General features: G+C 37.6%; 1 protein-coding gene across 4 annotated transcripts in view; it reads left to right on the top strand.

The window, feature by feature from the left end:
• The window catches only part of LOC123531301 (potassium voltage-gated channel subfamily H member 7-like), a 463,598-nt gene that overhangs the window by 419,288 nt on the left and 24,455 nt on the right, over positions 1–19,855 (top strand). For 3 of the 4 annotated variants that reach the window (XR_008366046.1, XM_045312132.2, XM_053517473.1), the window contains 5 exons: positions 4,676–4,699; positions 12,510–12,703; positions 13,269–13,407; positions 15,194–15,478; positions 16,348–16,457. Coding sequence is in view for 3 of the 4 variants with exons in the window: in XM_045312132.2 (XP_045168067.2) it covers positions 4,676–4,699; positions 12,510–12,703; positions 13,269–13,407; positions 15,194–15,478; positions 16,348–16,457 (752 nt within the window). In the remaining variant the exon portion in view is untranslated. The remainder of the gene's footprint in view (positions 1–4,675; positions 4,700–12,509; positions 12,704–13,268; positions 13,408–15,193; positions 15,479–16,347; positions 16,458–19,855) is intronic. The other variant, XM_053517472.1, reaches the window with a different exon arrangement.

Raw genomic sequence — 19,855 nt, 5'->3', positions numbered from 1 at the left:
CTGAACTATAACTCTTTTCTTACATACTGACCAGCACTTGCAGACCAGCGATGGCGCCGGTAGGCAGTGCTCTTGTTAGAGATTGATTCTGGCTGCAAAGGGTTTAAAACAGTTGTGGAGGTTAGAACAGTAAAGGTCCAGGTCAGTGACCTCAAATCTGATCAGTAATGAAAGTTACATACAAACTTTCCTCTAATTGACTGTCAGTGTGAGCATAAGTGTTTTACAAATAGCTCTTGTTGCTTTTTAATCCCCCACCGTGGCGGAGGAATTATAGGAATGGTCTGCATCCGTCCTTCCATCCGTTCGTCTTTCTGTCCATCCTTCCGTCCGTCCGTCCTTCCGTCCGTAACAAAATCGTGTCCGGTCCATATCTCCTAAACCCCTTGAAGGATTTTCATGAAACTTGGGTCAAATGATCACCTCATCAAGACGATGTGCAGAACCCATGAGTCCGCCTTGTCGGTTCAAGGTCAAGGTCACAACTCAAAGTCAAAGGTTTGAGCCTGCCATTTTGTGTCCGCTCTATATCTCCTAAACCCCTTGAAGGAATTTTATAAAACTTGGGTCAAATGATCACCTCATCAAGGCGATGTGCAGAACCCTTGAGTCAGCCATGTTGGCTCAAGGTCAAGGTCACAACTGAAGGTCAAAGGTTTGAGCCTTCCATTTTGTGTGCGTTCTGTATCTCCTAAACCCCTTCAAGGAATTTTATAAAACTTGGGTCAAATGATTACCTCATCAGAACGATATGCAGAAATTATGAGTCAACCATGCCAGCTCAAGGTCAAGGTCACAACTAAGGGTCGAAGGTTTGAGCCTTCCATTTTATGTCCGCTCTATATCTCTTAAACCCCTTGAAGGAATTTTATAAAACTTGGGTCAAACGATCACCTCATCAAGGCGATGTGCAGAACTTATGAGTCAGCCATGTTGGCTCAAGGTCAAGGTCACAACTGAAGGTCAAAGGTTTGAGCCTTCCATTTTGTGTGCGTTCTGTATCTCCTAAACCCCTTCAAGGAATTTTATAAAACTTGGGTCAAATGATTACCTCATCAGAACGATATGCAGAAATTATGAGTCAACCATGCCAGCTCAAGGTCAAGGTCACAACTAAGGGTCGAAGGTTTGAGCCTTCCATTTGGTGTCCACTCTGTATCTCCTTAACCCCTTGAAGGATTTTCATCAAACTTGGGTCAAATGATCACCTCATCAAGAACTCATGAGTCAGCCATGTGAACTCAAGGTCAAGGTCTCAACTGAAGGTCAAAGGTTTCAGCTCTGTATCTCCTAAACCCCTTGAAGGATTTTCATGAAACTTTGGTCAAATGATCACCTCATCAAGACGTTGTGCAGAATTCATGAGTCAGCCATGTCAGTTCAAGGTCAAGGTCACAGCTAAAATCTAAGGTTTTACCCTTTCACTAGCCATAGCAGTGGCGGGGGATTTAGCTGTCTTTCAGACTGCCTTGTTCTATCAGTATGGCAAATATAAACCTGGATTTAAAGCTACTTTAAACTGTACTCTAATAAGGGAGGCCTTAATTCAAAAAAGTCCTGAAAGTTTGAAATACTTCCAATTATGATGTAACATATACATATACTCATACATTTAATATGCTCTTCTCTGTTATCTGTGGACCTATATGAACCTAAACTTAGTATTCTAGGTTTACTCTATCCTGTATTTTTGCATGGGAATGTGTCTGTTACAGTCACACTTGCAGTAGGGGATCAGTGCAGACATGTAATTTATTAAAGATTAGCATGAAATTATTGTCATATATGTATATCTATAAAGAAGAAGACACGGTAGCTTTTTTGAAAGGGAGGCCTTAATTCAAAAAAGTCCTGAAAGTTTGAAATACCAAATAGCGGGTTATTTCTACGGGGGGAATATTTCTGCGTTTCTGCGGTCGCTCTGTAGAATCGCAAAAATATTTCCAGCAGAATATTCATCCAGCAAAAATTTAAAACGCAAAAAAATCTGCATTTTTCATCAACGTTGTTTCACGATATGTTACCCGAGGTAATCCGAAGTTCACAATGGCATGGTCTAATTATTTGAAATTACCGTCGTCATCTAACAATTACCGATAATGGTATAATTAGGTGTGATGGGCAATCGAATCCTAACTGTTAATCCCTCAGAAAACGTTTATTTGTTTGTTTGTTTGTTTGATTTTTTTTGTGAATGTATTAAACTCAGTGAATTTTGCTTCAGTTGTTCTTAATAATCCCTTATGAATATCTTCCGAACTATACCTTAGTAACCTTTATACTTGTGCAACCGTTATGCCGATATACCGTAGTTTGCAGTTGTAGTGTGTACACTTGTTGTTGGACTTACATTTGTTCAATTCACATGTTATTATATCCTACAATGTATTCATTAAAAGCAAAGCTTCTTAACAGCAGTTACCAGTAATTTAGTTTATTGCTTTCATACGCTATCATTCTCACGACGTCCGATCATGCGGGAACTATCTCCTTGGTATCGAAAACACAGAAATTTCACTTCATGTTCTGTGAAAACGCAGAAATTTCTTTCACAATTTTTGGGACCAAAACGCAGAATATTTTGACCGCAGAAATAACCCGCTATACGGTACTTCCAATTATGATGTAACATATACATATACTCATACATTTAATATGCTCTTCTCTGTTATCTGTGGACCTATATGAACCTAAACTTTGTATTCTAGGTTTACTCTATCCTGTATTTTTGCATGGGAATGTGTCTGTTACAGTCACACTTGCAGTAGGGGATCAGTGCAGACATGTAATTTATTAAAGATTAGCATGAAATTATTGTCATACATTATATATATATAGAAGAAGACACGGTAGCTTTTTTGAAAGAAAAAGTTTTGTTGTGAAAAGATGCAATGAATGGTCATGTATACAACCAGGTTTGACTGTATGGGTTGTTATTTCAGGACTGACTATATTATTCCATTCTGTATTGTCTCAAATTACTGTGCCTCTACAATGTGGAAGAATAAACTATGTTCATGCTTATCAGTGCTGTGATGGTTGTCTTGATTTTGTTCATGCCAATGGAAGAGTTCAAGCTTTCTGCACTTGATATTTAAGTAATAAGAGCCAAAGGCTGAAGTCAATGTTTAACATTTGTCGTTTGATGCAATCTGTATTGTGTAACTGTGTCTGTCTGTAGTTGTTCCCTCCCAAGGAAGTTTATTCTTATTCTGGTGGAGCAATTTTGTCTACAGTCTCCAAGGAAGTTTATTCTTATTCTGGTGGAGCAATTTTGTCTACAGTCTCCAAGGAAGTTTATGCTTATTCTGGTGGAGCAATTTTGTCTACAGTCTCCAAGGAAGTTTATTCTTATTCTGGTGGAGCAATTTTGTCTACAGTCTCCAAGGAAGTTTATTCTTATTCTGGTGGAGCAATTTTGTCTACAGTCTCCAAGGAAGTTTATTCTTATTCTGGTGGAGCAATTTTGTCTACAGTCTAGTCTAATACATCAGTGCTACTTCCACTGTCCAGCTTTTGGCCATGGTTGTTGTAGGGGAATTTGGTAATTCACATGTGTGTAACATGTCAGCCGATGAATTCCATAAGTACAAATTTCTGGTCCCTGTGGGAAGACTTGGAACAAACAAACAGTTGTCGGCAACACCATAATCCAAGTGTTCCTTAGGGAATGTCAAACAAACATAATCCAAATGGTCCTCGGGGAAGTGTCAAACTAGCATATTCCAAGTGGTCCATGGGGAAGTGTCAAACTAACATAATCTAAGTGTTCCTCGGGGAGCTGACAATCTAACATAATCCAAGTGTTCCTTCAAGAAGTGTCTAACTAGCATAATCCAAGCATTCATTAGGGAAGTGTCAAACTAACATAATCGAAGTGTTCCTCTGGGAAGTGTCAAACTAACATAATCCAAGTGTTCCTTGGGGAAGTGTCTAACTAGCATAATCAAAGTGTTCCTCAGGAAAGTGTCAAACTAGCATAATCTAAGTGTTCCTCGGGGAGCTGACAATCTAACATAATCCAAGTGTTCCTTCGGGAAGTGTCTAACTAGCATAATCCAAGCATTCATCAGGGAAGTGTCAAACTAACATAATCCAAGTGTTCCTCTGGGAAGTGTCAAACTAACATAATCCAAGTGTTCCTTGGGGAAGTGTCTAACTAGCATAATCAAAGTGTTCCTCAGGAAAGTGTCAAACTAGCATAATCTAAGTGTTCCTCGGGGAGCTGACAATCTAACATAATCCAAGTGTTCCTTCGGGAAGTGTCTAACTAGCATAATCCAAGCATTCCTTAGGGAAGTGTTTAACTAGCATAATGCCAAAACTTTTAAAGGGAGTATCTAATTAGGATAATCTGACTACTCCTAGGGGCAGTGTCAGTCTAGCAAAATGTAAATGTTCCTTGAGGAAGTTTCTAACTAACATAATCTGACCATACATTGGGACAGTAGTCTTGGACACACACTTTTATTGCTGCAACATTCAGTCAGCTTTAGAATTCTCAGGCAGATTATTTCTATATCTTCTTTTGCCAGCATTCATAAAATGGCTTAATATTCTGCAGAATGTGTATACAGTCAGAAAGTTTTGTTTTTCTCTTGCATGTTTTGTAACTTTAAACTATGTATATCATAACATGTAAATAGATAGTGATTGTGATACATATCTGTTTTAGCGGGACAAGAAGATGAGAATAAAGGTATTTATTCTATTTTGTATAGCATGAAAAACACAAGGTTCCATGGTTATAAAACAGAGTATAAAAACTGAGTTTGGAGACCAGTCTGAAATCCACATCATGTGATTGGTTGATTCTAAGCACAGTTTTAAAATTGACCAATGGCATTGTTGCATTCTGAGGCTGGTTCCCAAACCCAAGTTTTATATCCTCAAAGCCAGCTGATATAAAAATGTTTACGGATCTAAATTTTGGCCCTGACATTATCTTTTCATTTTAGCTCAACTGTTCTTAGAATAAGTAGAGCTGTTTGCACTCACCTGTTTGTCAGCGTCCACATCCCAGTTTGGTCATGTTTTGTATATAGGCTTGTATCTTAGTAACCAATTGTGAGAATAGCTTGAAACTTTACACACCTGTTTACTGTGATGATTTGAATGCAATGCACAAGTTCCATAACTCTCATTTTCATTTTACAAAGTTAAGTCCGTTTTCCAACTAGGCAAAGTTTGGTTAAGTGGTCAATCTAACATACATCTATTAATGCTGTTATCTCGGTATTGAATTAAACTTCACACACTTGTTCACTTCGGTGATCTAACATGCAGTACACATAACTCTTTTACAAAGTTATGACTTTTTCGACATGGCCATTTTGGGTTAAGGCTAATAAATCAGTATTCACATAAAAGAATGGATTGAAACTACCAATACTTGCTGACAGTAATGAAGAACTGATAGGCAATACTTTGATTTGTTAACTCAGTTTTGCTTTTTCACAAAGTTATGCCCCTTTTTAGCTCACCTGAGCACGAAGTGCTCAAGGTGAGCTTTTGTGATCGCCCTGTGTCCGTCGTCCGTCAATAATTTGACTGTTAACACTCTAGAGGTCACAATTTTGGCCTAATCTTAATGAAACTTGGTAAGAATGTTACCCTCATAAAAATCTTGGACGATTTCGATATTGGGTCATCTGGGGTCAAAAACTAGTTCACCAGGTCAAATCAAAGGAAAAGCTTGTTAACACTCTAGAGGTCAGAATTTTGGCCCAATCTTAATGAAACTTGGTCAGAATGTTACCCTCAATAAATTCTTGGATGATTTCGATATTGGGTCATCTGGGGTCAAAAACTAGGTCACCAGGTCAAATCAAAGGAAAAGCTTATTAGCACTCTAGAGGTCACAATTTTGGCCCAATCTTAATGAAACTTGGTCAGAATGTTACCCTCAATAAAATCTTGGACAAGTTCGATATTGGGTCATCTGGGATCAAAAACTAGGTCACCAGATCAAATCAAAGGAAAAACTTGTTAACACTCTAGAGGTCACAATTTTGGCCCAATCTTAATGAAACTTAGTCAGAATGTAACCCTTAATAAAATTTTAAATGATTTCGATATTGGGTCATTTGGGTTCAAAAACTAGGTCATCAGGTTAAATCAAAGGAAAAGCTTGTTAACACTAGAGGCCACATTTATAACTGTATCTTCATGAAACTTGTTCAGAATGTTACTCTTGATGATCTCAAAGTCCAGTTTGAATCTGGGTCATGTAGGGTCAAAAACTAGGTCACCAGGTCAAATCAAAGAAAAAGCTAGTTAACACTCTAGAGGCCACATTTATGACCATATCCTAATGAAACTTGGTCAGAATGTTAATCTTGATGATCTACAGGTTATGTTCAAATCTGGTCAGGTGGAGTCAAAAACTAGGTCACCGGGTCAAATCAAAGGAAAAGCTTGTTAACATTCTAGAGGCCACATTTATGACTGTATCATCATGAAACTTAGTCAGAATGTTAATCTTGATGATCTTTAGGTCAGGTTCGAATCTTGGTCATATGGGGTAAAAAACTAGGTCACCAGGTCAAATCAAAGGAAAAGTTAGTTAACACTTTAGAGCCCACATTTTTGACCATATCTGAATGAAATCTTGATGATCTTTAAGTCAGTAGGTCAGGTGAGCGATACAGGGCCTTCATGGCCCTCTTGTTTACTTTTGGTATTCATTAATTTAAGTTTGATTAGTGACAAGTCTTTTGATCAATTGAGCATTGCTGTCCTCACACAGCTCTTGTTAAAATAAGGTTTCATTTAGTTTTCTTCACTCCTACACTAAAAGGGACTGCCAGAAGTGGAAAGTAGAATAACTTTTGATACACTGATAGCTTTTCACCAAACCTGGTTTTTGACATTTTAAAATTTTTAGCTCACCGGAGCACGAAGTGCTCAAAGGTGAGCTTTAGTGATCACCCTGTGTCCGGCGTCCGTCGTCGTCCGTCCGTCGTCAACAATTTGACTGTTAACACTCTAGAGGTCACATTTTTGGCCCAATCTTAATGAAACTTGGTCAGAATGTTACCCTCCATAAAATCTTGGACGAGTTCGATATTGGGTCATCTGGGTTCAAAAACTAGGTCACCAGGTCAAATCAAAGGAAAAGCTTGTTGACACTCTAGAGGTCACAATTTTGTCCCAATCTTAATGAAACTTGGCCAGAATGTTACCCTCCATAAAGTCTTGGACGAGTTCGATATTCGGTCATCTGGGGTTAAAAACTAGGTCACCAGGTCAAATCAAAGGAAAAGCTTGTTAACACTCTAGAGGTCACATTTTTGGCCCAATCTTAATGAAACTTGGTCAGAATGTTACCCTCCATAAAATCTTGGATGAGTTCGATATTGGGTCATCTGGGGTCAAAAACTAGGTCACCAGGTCAAATCAAAGGAAAAGCTTGTTAACACTGTAGAGGCCGCATTTATGACTATATCTTCATGAAACTTGGTCAGAATGTTAATATTGATGATCTTAAGGTCCAGTTTGAATCTGGGTCATGTAGGATTAAAAACTAGGTCACCTGGTCAAATCAAAGGAAAAGCTAGTTAACACTGTAGAGGCCACATTTATGACCATATCTTAAAGAAACTTGGTCAGAATGTTTATCTTGATGCTCTTTAGGTCAAGTTTAAACCTGGGTCAGCTTCGGTAAAAAACTAGGTCACTAGGTTAAATCAAAGGAAAAGCTTGTTAACACTGTAGAGGCCACATTTATGACTATATCTTCATGAAACTTAGTCAGAATATTAAACTTGATGATCTTTAGGTCAAGTTCAAATCTGGGTCATGTTGGGTCAAAAACTAGGTCACGGGGTCAAATCAAAAGAAAAGCTAGTTAACACTGTAGAGGCCACATTTATGAACATATCTTGATGAAACTTGGTCAGAATGTTAATCTTGATGATCTTTAGGTCAATAGGTCAGGTGAGCGATACAGGGCCTTCATGGCCCTCTTGTTCATTGTACAGTTTAGCTGCCTGATACATAAGCAGAAAAGCTGTTTAAATGTCTTCCCATGAAGTGCTTCAGAGATGTTCACTAAACTGGGTCTGTAGTATTTTCGAATAGACCTTTTGTAAGTTTGTTCGTGCTTTTGCACCAAGTGTCCACCAAGGTTGAAGAAAAGAAACCTTTCATTAACAAGAATTTCTTGTTAGATAGTCTCCAAACTTATAATATAATATTTTCAAAGTTATGAGCAATGATTAAAATAGAATCAACTTTTTGTGCGTAGTTTGATAGACTGGCACTAAACTTGTTGTGTTCCATCTTCAAATTGACCACTTTCAGGTTAGTTAAAATGATCCCAATAAATAGTTTGTAAGCATGAACTGGAGACTCTAGTGAGCGATTAAGGGCCATATAGATTGTGCTTTTGGATGCTTAATTCTTCATACTTCTTTAACATGAATTAGTTCTCTTGATTACTGTAACTACTTATTTATAATTTGTCCAATGGCTATATATTATGCTCCTCGAAAAAGTTTTAGGTGGGGACATATAGTTGCCACCTTGACCGTTTGACCATCTGTCTATCCAAAAATCTTTGTCTGGATAACTCCTACATTTTGATTGTCTTACACAATCATGGCATGACAGTTTTCTTTATTTAAGAATTTGTTTTCTCGCATGACACTAATGTTTTACTAGCATGTTCAACTTAACTAATGGAGTGTTTATTATGTCTCCCCCCACTGCGGGAGACATATTGTTAATGCCATGTCCGTCCATCTATCCGTTCGTCCGTCACACTTCATTTCTGATCAGTAACTGGAGAACCATTTGACCCAGAACCTTCAAACTTCATAGAGTGATAGGGCTTACAGAGTGGATGACCCCTAATGGGGACACTTGAGCAAAGTCACAGGGTCAAGGTCACAGGGGCCTGAACATGGAAAACACTTTCAAATCGATAAAATGAAAACCACTTGACCCAGAATGTTGAAACTTCATAGGATGACTGGACGTGCAGAGTGGATGACCCCTATTGATTTTGGGATCACTCTGGTAAAGGTCAAGGTCACAGGGGCCTGACCATGGAAATCTCTTTCCGATCAATAATTTGAGAACCACTTGGCCCAGAATGTTGTAACTTCATAGGATGATTGGACATGCAGGGTAGATGACCCCTATTGATTTTGGGGTCACTCGATCAAAGGTCAAGGTCACAGGGGCCAGAATAATTAAAACGGTTTCCAATCCATAACTTGAGAACCACTAGGCCCAGAATGTTGAAACTTCTTGGGATGATTGGACATGCCAAGTAGATGATCCCTTTGCAGCCAACTATCAGTGTCTCATAGACATTTGCTCCTGTCCCCTATTGACTTCTTGCCGATTACAACTATGCATTGGGGGAGACATGCGCTTTTCTACAAAAGCATCTTCTAGTTTAACTTTCATTTCTTATCCTTTATATTAACTTAGCTTGATATTGTTTAAAATCATGTTGTTTTCACCTAATTGTTATTGTTTTCAGCTCACCAGAACTGAAGTTCAGGGTGACCTGTTGGTATATGTGGATGGTACTGCATGCATCATACACAATTTACATAAACATATTTTTTTCTGAAACTACTAGTCAAAATTACACCACACCAAACTTGGTCACTATTATCCTGGCGAGGTCCTCCCTCAGTTCTTTTAAAATAATTTCACTCGACTCATTTTAGGGGTTGCTAGAGCTAGAATTATAACAACATCTCACAATCGCTTGATTGATTATCTTCAAACTTTGTTTGTAGCACTGTTATAAGTCTGTCTTCCAAATTTGTTTAAATGGGGGCATTCAGCCCATTTAAAGGGCCCCTGGCAGATCATCATCAAACTTGGTCTGTAGCACCACTATAAGGTTCTGTCCCAAATTTATTCAGATGGGGGCACTGGGCTCCTAAAAGGAGCCCTCATAGATACATTTAAATGCCTTCTGCTTAAAAATTACTTGATGGAACCACATCAAACTTTGCTTGTACTTTAGTGTAAGTTCCTCTTCCAGTTTTATTCAGGCACTTGGCCTCTTTTAGGGGTTGCTAGAACTAAAAGTAGAAATACCTTTAAATGACTTCTTCTCATGAACCGCTTTATGGATCTTCATCAGTTTTGGTCTGTAGTATCATTATAAGGTCTTATCCAATATTTCTTGAAATAGGTGCACTTGGCCTTTTTAAAGGTTAAAGAAAAAAAGAAAAGAAAACATTAGACAACTTCTGCTCATGTTGCAGATAGATCTTCATCAGACGTGGCCTGTAGCATCATCCTCTCCCAAATCTGTTCAAATTTGGGCTGTTGGCCCCTTTTAGAGGTCGATAGCTTAAAAAAAAGAGAGAAAAAAAACTTTTCAACAACTTCTTGTCATAAACTGTTTTATAGATCTTCATTAAACTTGGTCTACATTGTTGATATAAGGTCCCCTCTTCTTTTTATGCCCCCAGCGTCTACTGTTGTGGGAGGCATATAGTGATTGTCCTGTCCATCCGTTCGTTTGTTCGTCCGTCCGTCCGTCCGTACGAGGTTAACCAAATGGGACCGTTTAGTCTAGCATCAATACCCCTTACTAGAATGACTTGATACTAATGCAGATTTAACCTGTGACCATTCCTCATCTTCAGACATCACCTGACCTCAGTTTGACCTTGACCTTGACTTCATTTTGGACTTAGGTTGCTTTATATAGGCCATCTCTTGGTTAACCAAATGGGACCGTTTCGTCTAGCATCAATATCCCTTACAAGAATGAATTGATACTATTACAGATGTAAACTGTGACCATTCCTCATCTTCAAACATCACCTGACCTCAGTTTGACCTTGACCTTGACCTCAGTTTGGACTTGGGTGCAAAATCTATTGACAGGGATGCCACTGGGGGCATCAAGCGATTATTGAATGCAGCTTCTTGTTTTCAATGTGGGAACTTATCCTCTTTTTTTGGGCCACTAGGGCTAAAAGAAGAAATAACTTTAAACAACTTCTTCTCATGAATCTCTTGATGGATTTTTTTTTATCAAACTTAGTATGTAGTATTCTTATAAAGTCTTCTATTAGATTTTTTCAAATGGTGGCACTTGGTCCCATTAAGTGGACACTTGAACTGAAAATAACAAAACTTTTTTACCATTCATGATTCAGTGTGTCGTACATATATTTAACCCTTAAACTGCTGAATTTTATAGGCCTATGTACGACCAAGATCAGCCGGCACACAACCCTGTCAGCTGATCAGAGTCTACACTGTTTGCTCCTTGGACACTTAATCCTTACCTACTTACTGGAAAGCAAACAGTGTAAACCCTGATCTGCCAGCACAGTTGCATGCTGGCTGATCTGGGTCTTTACTGCCAAGGTCCTTAAAATGTTGTGCTTAGCGGATTAAGGTCAGATGAGCCACTTTAGGGTCACTATGGCCTTCTTGTTGTTTAGAAGGGCTATATTCTTTAAATGGTATCAGATCTTGAAGGCTTACAATGCCTGTTTGTAAATGTATGGCTCAAAAACATGCAAATGAGATTGGATTATGATAGTAAACTCTGTTAATTTTCTTGCCTCTCTTGTCTACAATACTGTAATAGTTTAATCAGAATTATGTTGGGAGACATATAGGCTTTGTCTTGTCTATCGTTCTGTTGGTAAAGTTAGTCACAACTATGTCTGTGAAACTACAGATGCTCAGTACCAGGTCTAGTTTTGCATATCATTGGCATTTTGGGATTGAATTGCATTTTGATAAAGTTATTACCACTAAAGGTTGGTTTAGCTAATATGGTTTTAGCTCAACTATTTGAAAACATTTCAAATTGACCTTTTGTAACCAACTTTTAGGCATCCTTGTCTACATCACAAAACTTTGTCTCAACAACTATTAGACCAAATGCTTTCAAACTTCACACATTTTTGAGGCATCATTAGATGACCTCCCAGAACAATATACATAACTTTAGCTTTTACTTTGTGAAAAAAAATGCCCCTTTTTACCTTAGAATTGTAGGTTAAAGTTTTGCATGTAAGCAGTTTTCTCAGAAACTGCCTTGCCAAATACGTTTAATCTTCACATATATGTTTTGCATTGTGAGTTGACCAGGTGGGACAAGTAACATAACTAGCTTTTATTTTGTCAAAATTATACCCTGACATTATCTTTTCATTTTAGCTGTTCCATTTCTCTGTAGAGTATTTAAAGAAAGTAAACTTCCAATCTCTTCATTAGTTTCTCTGTGTTAGTTTCGCAATATTAAATTGCATAGCTAAAGTTTGTTATTTCTTTGCAGTTCAAAATTCATATCTAAAACATGTTTTATATATGCAATAAGAAATGCATACCAAATCTTCGTTTAATATTTCCAGAAGGGAATTGCATATCTAGAACTTTTGATACCTTTGAAGTAGGAAATTGCATATCTAAAACTGGAATTATCATTGCAGTAGGAAATTGCATAACTAAAACTTGTGTTGTCTTTGCTGCAGAAAATTGCATACCTCAAACTTGTTTTATCTTCATAGGCAAGGATGATGTATTCGGAGAGAATATATGTAAATATGACACAGTCGGCAAGTCAAGTTGTAATGTACGAGCCCTGACTTACTGTGACCTTCACAAGATACATCGAGATGATCTGCTTGAGATACTTGATATGTATCCAGAATTTGCTGAACAGTTTGTGAAAAATCTTGAGGTTACCTTTGATCTGAGAGATGTAAGTATACTTCCTTTATAACATTAGTTGTCTTTAGGCTGACATATTGTAATTGCAGTATCTGCCCATCTGTTTGTCATGACTTCGTGCCAGTCTGTAACTTTGTCATTCTTGGATGGATTTCAAAAAAAAATTGGCACAAGTGATCAGTATGACATGATGATGTGTTTGCATGAACCATAAATTTTCCCATCTTAGTGTTTAAGATGTACCAAAACTGGTAGTTAGGTAGTTAGTGTTTATGAGTTTATAAGAGACAAAGGAAGACTGCTTTATGAGGTAACCAGAAGTACTGGCAGTTAGTGTTAATGAGGTACCAAACTGTGTAGTTAATGTTTATGAACTATCCAGCAAGACTTATGGTTGATCAAAAAACCATTTTGCCTAAATGAAATGCTGTTTAACCTGAAAAAAATAAAGTCTTCAAGATAAGAATCCAACTGATGGTGGTAAAAGAGAACCAAAGTGGATTTAAAATTGTAGCCATATGAATGCAAGTCATTTTGTAGCAGTTCTGCTTAAACCTGTGTAGTTAGAAATTTTAGAATTATTCGTAACTCTTCAGAAAACACTGGCAGGTGATCATGAGGATCAGTTGTCGTCTTTCTGGATCAGCCAGGGGACTGACGATGAAGAAGTGGAGCAAAAGCCTAGAAATCTGCGGAAACGTCGAGTGAAAACAAAATCTAATATAGAACCTGCAGGTATTTATTACATACAAAACCTGACTCAGAAACTGTAGATCTGCCTACATAAATAGCCTTACTGATATATAAATAGCCTAACTGAGATCTACCTACATAAATAGCCCTAGAGATACTTAAACTTACAGATGCAGTTTATCTGCATACTTCAATAGCCAAACAGATAAATTTGATTGCCTTCAAAGGAAGTATCCATGTAGATAATTTGCCTGCAAAATAAGACTGGCATTAAGTTAAATCATGCTGATACCTATCCTTTGATATTTTCTTGCTGTATGATCAGGGGTGCTAATTTTTTTCAAATTTGTCTGTGCACTTAACATTTTTATTTAATCCCCCGCCACGAGTGGTGGGGGGTTATAGGAATGGTCTCCGTCTGTCCTTCCATCTGTCCATCCGTAACATTTTGTGTCCGCTCTGTATCTCCTAAACCCCTTTAAGGATTTTCTTGAACCTTGGGTCAAATGTTTACATTATCAAGAGGATGTGCAGAACCCATGAGTCAGCCATGTTGGCTCAAGGTCAAGGTGACAACTCAAGGTCAAAGGTTTGAGCCTTCAATTTCGTGTCCGCTCTGTATCTCCTGAACCCCTTGAAGGATAATCATGAAGCTTGGGTCAAATGATCACCTCATCAAGACAATGTGCAGAACCCATGAGTCAGCCATGTTGGCTCAAGGTCAAGGTCACAAGTCAAGGACAAAGGTTTGAGTCTTCCATTTCATGTCCACTCTGTATCTCCTAAACCCCTTGGAGGATAATCATGAAACTTGGGCCAAATGGTTACCTCATCAAGAGGATGTGCAGAACTTATGAGTCAGCCATCTTGGCTCAAGGTCAAGCTCACAATTCGAGGTCAAAGTTTGAGCCTTCAATTTTGTGTCTGCTCTATATCTCCTAAACCCATTGAAGGATAATCATGAAACTTGGGTCAAATGATCACCTTATCAAGATGATGTGCAGAACTTATGAGTCAACCATGTCGGCTCAAGGTCAAGGTCAAAGGTTTGGGCCTTCCATTTTGTGTCCGCTCTGTATCTCCTAAACACCTTCAAGGATTTTCTTGAAACTTGGGTCAAATGATCACCTCATCAAGACGATGTGCAAAACTTATGAGTCAGCCATGTTAGCTCAAGGTCAAGGTCACAACTATGGGTCAAATGTTTGAGCCTTCCATTTTGTGTCCACCCTGTATCCTAAACCCCTTAAAGGAATTTCAAGAAACATGGGTCAAATGATCACCTCATCAAGACGATGTGCAGAACTCATGAATCAGCCATGTCAGCTTAAGGTCAAGGTCACAACTCCATTTTCAGTCCGCTCTGTATCTCCTAAACCCCTTGAAGGATTTTCATGAAACTTGGGTCAGTTAATCACCTCATCATGACGATATGCAAAACTCATGAGTCAGCCTTATTGGCTCAAGGTCAAGGTCACAACTCAAGGTCAAAGGTTTGAGCCTTCCATTTTATGTCTGTATCTCCTTAAACCCTTGAAGGATTTTAATATGACTGGGCTGTAATATTCCATTTCTCAAGACAATGTGCAGAATTCAAAATTCACCCCTGCAAGCTTAAGATCAAGGTCACAACTCGATTGTTTAATGGTTCTACCCAATACCATAAACCCTTTGACTATCCATAACAATGGCGGGGGATATAGCTGTCTTTCAGACTGCCTTGTTAAACTAATGTAAAATTAATCTTTTTAGAAGACATTAAACTGTTCATTCAGGAGAAAGTAGCTTTATTATCCTTCATGAAATTTATTCAATGTTTTTTTTACAGATGACGAAAATGAAAACTATCATTTCCGGCCAAAGCGTGTACATAGAATGCGTCGTGGGATGGAGACTGGTCCAACAGTTTCCATGTCATTTGAAGACACCTCGGATGAGGAGATGCGTCAGAGTGGTGGTGGAATACTAGAGTTCTCTCCCTTGAAGGCTGGCCAAGATGTAACCCCGGCTAATTTGGACTTTGGTCCCATGCATCATCATCATCACCATCATCATCATCATGGTCCATATGAACATGAGAGGAAACGGTCATCTGGCTTTTCTACAATAACTGGTAGGTCAGAAATATTGGCAGTGTAGGGAGGTCAGGGTTCTCCTTACTCTGAACATAATGTTCTTGTATCGACCCGTTTTCAGATAATTTGTATCCGCATGTGAAGACAACTTCTAGTTTATATGAATCATTTCTGATTCAGCTTCATGGAGTGCTGGTGGCTTATGAGGACACGTTTGACAGAATTTAAGTTTTGGCCAGTGACCTTCATTTTGAGGAACTAAAGAACCTACTTGCCAGCATTTCACTGTACAAGAGTTATGGCCTAACTTAGTGAAAAATGCATAAATTAGTGCTTAAAAGCTTGTGTTGCATGTATCTTAAATATATTTGACCCAGAGTCATGGAACCATGTAGAATATCATTCAGCATGTGATTTTATGCACCAGTTTTCTTTTGGATTTCACTTTGCAAGACCAGAGTTATGACCCTTGATTTTAATCAAAAATATGCATTAAGTGCATAAATGATTGTGTCCCATGTATCGTGTTAAGTATTTAACCTAGATAAAACATTAGAGGATTGTTATAGAGCATATGAAGTTGTGCACCTGGTGTTCTGTTTGTGATGCCTGAGCAGAGTTATGGTCCTCGACTTAGTGAAAAAATAGACAAAAAGTGCATAAGTTTTTTTTGTTGCATTATATCCAGAAAAATAAAATTCACCTAGAGTTATGAAGCCATTTACAGGGACAGGAAGTAAGGGTACCTGTGTCTTATAGGACACACATCTAGCTTTGACTGATCCAATGTTGCATACTTTTTGAGTTATAAAACTGTGAAACAAAATGCCTTAATTAACAGTGGCTGCTGGAATAGCAACAGTTACTGTTCAAATTGTACTGCACAATGCAAACTTTCTGATTTCAGGTGCTTTAACTAGTGTCAATCAGCTTGTTAACTTCTCAAGTTGTCGAGATCCAAATAAAGACACTGATACGGCACCATTATTACAGGAATCTATTACGCCAGAAGTACAGGTATGTATACATGCAAAATTAGGTGTTTTCAAAAAATTATATGTTTATAGGTAGTAAAATGCTGGATATACTGATAAAGCAGGACTGACTGGTTACATTACTTCAGAATGTACACATGTTTTACAGAGATATGGAGCAAATTTGTTGAAATAAAGAGATTTTGTTGTTTAAAATAATGTTTATTCTAGTTTAGTAGTGGGTAAAGAAAATTATGCATAAGGCCAGACCTCTTACTCAGAGTTCTAGACCTTGCACTCGGATGGTTTTAGGATTTTGTCCATGTCAGTCTATACCTTTCATGCATGGATGGATATTCAGAGAACTTTGCTCGAATATTCACCTTGATAAGACTACATGTCACATGCAAAACTTCAAAGTCCAAGTCCAAAGGTCAGTGTCACAAGATTTCATGCATGGATTGATAAATTTGTTACTACTGACCAAACTCTAGAGCTTCATATCTGTTAAATGATGGTAAATAGAATGATTTTCATTTCATTTTGTGTCGTAAATAGTGAACTTGTCAAGCTTCCTTGTTTATATTAATTGAAAACAAGATTTAAGTTTACTCTTGCCTCAAGTAGCTTGCAAGCAGGGAGGTGGGGAATGAGTTCCTATGTACGGAAGGAAGTCAAACAGTACTGACCAAAAGTAAAAGCGCTTGTAGATATTGCAATATGTGGAAAGTGTTGAAGACCTCTTTTAGTATTTTTTAGCTCACCTGTGAGTTTTTCTGATCGCTCGATGTCCGTCGTCTGTAGTCTGTCTGTCGTCCGTCAACATTTAGCTTGTGTAAGCGATAGAGGCTGTATTTTTCGACTGATCTTCATGAAATTTTGTCAGAATGATTACCTTGAAGAAATCTAGGCCGAGTTCGAAAATGGGTCATCTGGGGTCAAAAACTAGGTCACTAGGTCAAATCAAGGAAAAACCTTGTGTATGCGATAGAGGCTGTATTTTTCAAGTGATCTTCATTACCGTATTTTGGTGTGTATTGGTCGCGGTAATGTATAGTCCGCATCTAATTTTTGCTCTGGAAATGGTCGGAAAATTTAACTTCTAGCGTATTAGTCGCAGTTAAATTTAGGATTTTTTCCCCAGCAATATTTAATATTTACCGGCAAAAAAGTTATGGCGGCAGCCATATTGATGCCGCGGACTGAATTATTATCAGAACCTGATTGGTGGAAATCGGACAGTGTTGTTTTCGTTCCCAACCGTTTCGTACCAACAGTAGTATCGGTAACAGATTATATCAAAGAAAAGCGGCTTTTTGACACTAATTGGCAGCAGACGGATTGCGTTTACATTCTGTTATCATGCAAGTTTAAGTGTGAATTGTTTGCACAGCAATTATAACACCTTTCCGTGTCATGTAATTAACCGCGTTCTTTTGATTCTGAGTAAAAGATTAACAAAATATCTCTTTTTGGATTTTTTTCTTTTATTTAACAATCAAAAGTAAAAAATTATCTTTCAAGTTTTTTAATACGCTAAGAATTAGTATAAACAATGTTTGGAATGGAGGACGGATCTGTCCAGATTTTATCCAACCCGGAGTACATGTCAATGGCGTCCAGTAAAACGAAAGTAGAAACAAACGTAATTCAGACTGCAAAAACATCTTTGAATTAAAGTCATTCGTAATTTTAATAGTCTGTTTGGGTTATTTACGATATATTTTATTGAAAGTAACCGCTATTGGTTGAAAAGCCGCCGATATTGATATTTTTTATCCATTTTGTTCGTTCGTAACAGATGCATGTAATTTTGCGAGAGCTACGGTCAGAAAATTGGCCCGAAAAAAAAAACTGCTGGCAATGTTCTGTCGTATAGGTCGCAGGAACTTTTTCAGGCAGCAGAATGGGTAGAAAAAGTGCGACCTATACACACCAAAATACGGTATTATTGGTCAGAATGATTACCTTGATGAAATCTAGCTCAAGTTCGAAAATGGGTTATCTGGGGTCAAAAACTAGGTCACTAGGTCAAATCAAGGAAAAACCTTGTGTATGCGTAGAGGCTGTATTTTTCAATTGATCTTCATGAATTTTGGTCAGAATGATTATCTTGATGAAATCTAGGCCGAGTTCGAAAATGGGTCATCCGGGGTCAAAAACTAGGTCACTAGGTCAAATCAAGGAAAAACCTTGTGTCTGCGATAGAGGCTGTATTTTTCAATTGATCTTCATGAATATTTGTCAGAATGATTATTTTGATGAAATCTAGGCCGATTTCGAAAATGGGTCATCTTGGATTAAAAACTAGGTCACTAGGTCAAATCAAGGAAAAACCTTGTGTATGCGATAGAGGCTGTAGTTTTCAATTGAACTTCATGAATAATGGTCAGAATGATTACCTTGATGAAATCTAGGCCGAGTTCGAAAATGGGTCATCTGGGGTCAAAAACTAGGTCAGTAGGTCAAATCAAGGAAAAAACTTGTGTATGCAGTAGAGGCTGTATTTTTCAATTGATCTTCATGAATCTTGGTCAGAATGATTACCTTGATGAAATCTAGGCCGAGTTCGAAAATGGGTCATCCGGGATCAAAAACTAGATCACTAGGTCAAATCAAAGAAAAACCTTCGTATGCGATAGAGGCTGTATTTTTTAATTGATCTTCATGAATATTGGTCAGAATGATTGCTTTAATGAAATCTAGGCCGAGTTCGAAAATGGGTCATCTGGTTTCAAAAACTAGGTCATTTCAAGAAAATACTTGTTTAAACTCAAGAGACCACATTTTTAGTCCAATCTTAATGAAAACTAACCAAAATATTTGTTTTCATGAAATTACTAGGTTAAACATGTTTACACTGTTATAGTGTGTTTCTCAGGTGAGCGACCTAGGGCCATCTTGGCCCTCTTGTTTTATTTTGTGTTGGGCATTTCTATAAAGAGCCATTTTCATTGTGAAACAGTCGGGATCCAGTGTTGACACATCATAAAATGGTTTACTTTCTTTTGCATAAAATTCTGTGGCTTTGTCAGAAACAAGTATTTCGAGGAATAGTGAATTTGAAGTGTTTAATAAAAAAAAAAAAAAAAAAAAAATCTTATATTTTATCTTTTTGAAGTATAGAATGCATCTTAGTACACAGAGTACATGTTTTTCAAAACATAAGCATGAAGTCAGAAAGCTTTGAAATGCACGCAAATGTCCATATTTCTCAAAAGTAAATATACTCATAATATTTTAACCAAAAGTGCATAGTTGGAAGCATTTAATGTTTTAGATAAATGAAAATTTTGTGACCAAGGAAATGAACACTTCTTGGACATGTAAAATGAAAGGGAAATAATATATTGGATATTTTCTGTTTGGGTATATTTCATATTGCATTCAACAGTGATGATACAGCAAGTTTTGATAGGATTTCAGTTGTTAAGAAATTAC

The sequence above is a fragment of the Mercenaria mercenaria genome, chromosome 11 (genome assembly GCF_021730395.1).
Source record: "Mercenaria mercenaria strain notata chromosome 11, MADL_Memer_1, whole genome shotgun sequence".
NCBI classification, from domain to species: Eukaryota; Metazoa; Mollusca; class Bivalvia; order Venerida; family Veneridae; genus Mercenaria; species Mercenaria mercenaria.
The sequence above is the reverse complement of the archived record's forward strand: the minus strand, read 5'-3'. Positions and strand labels throughout refer to the sequence as shown.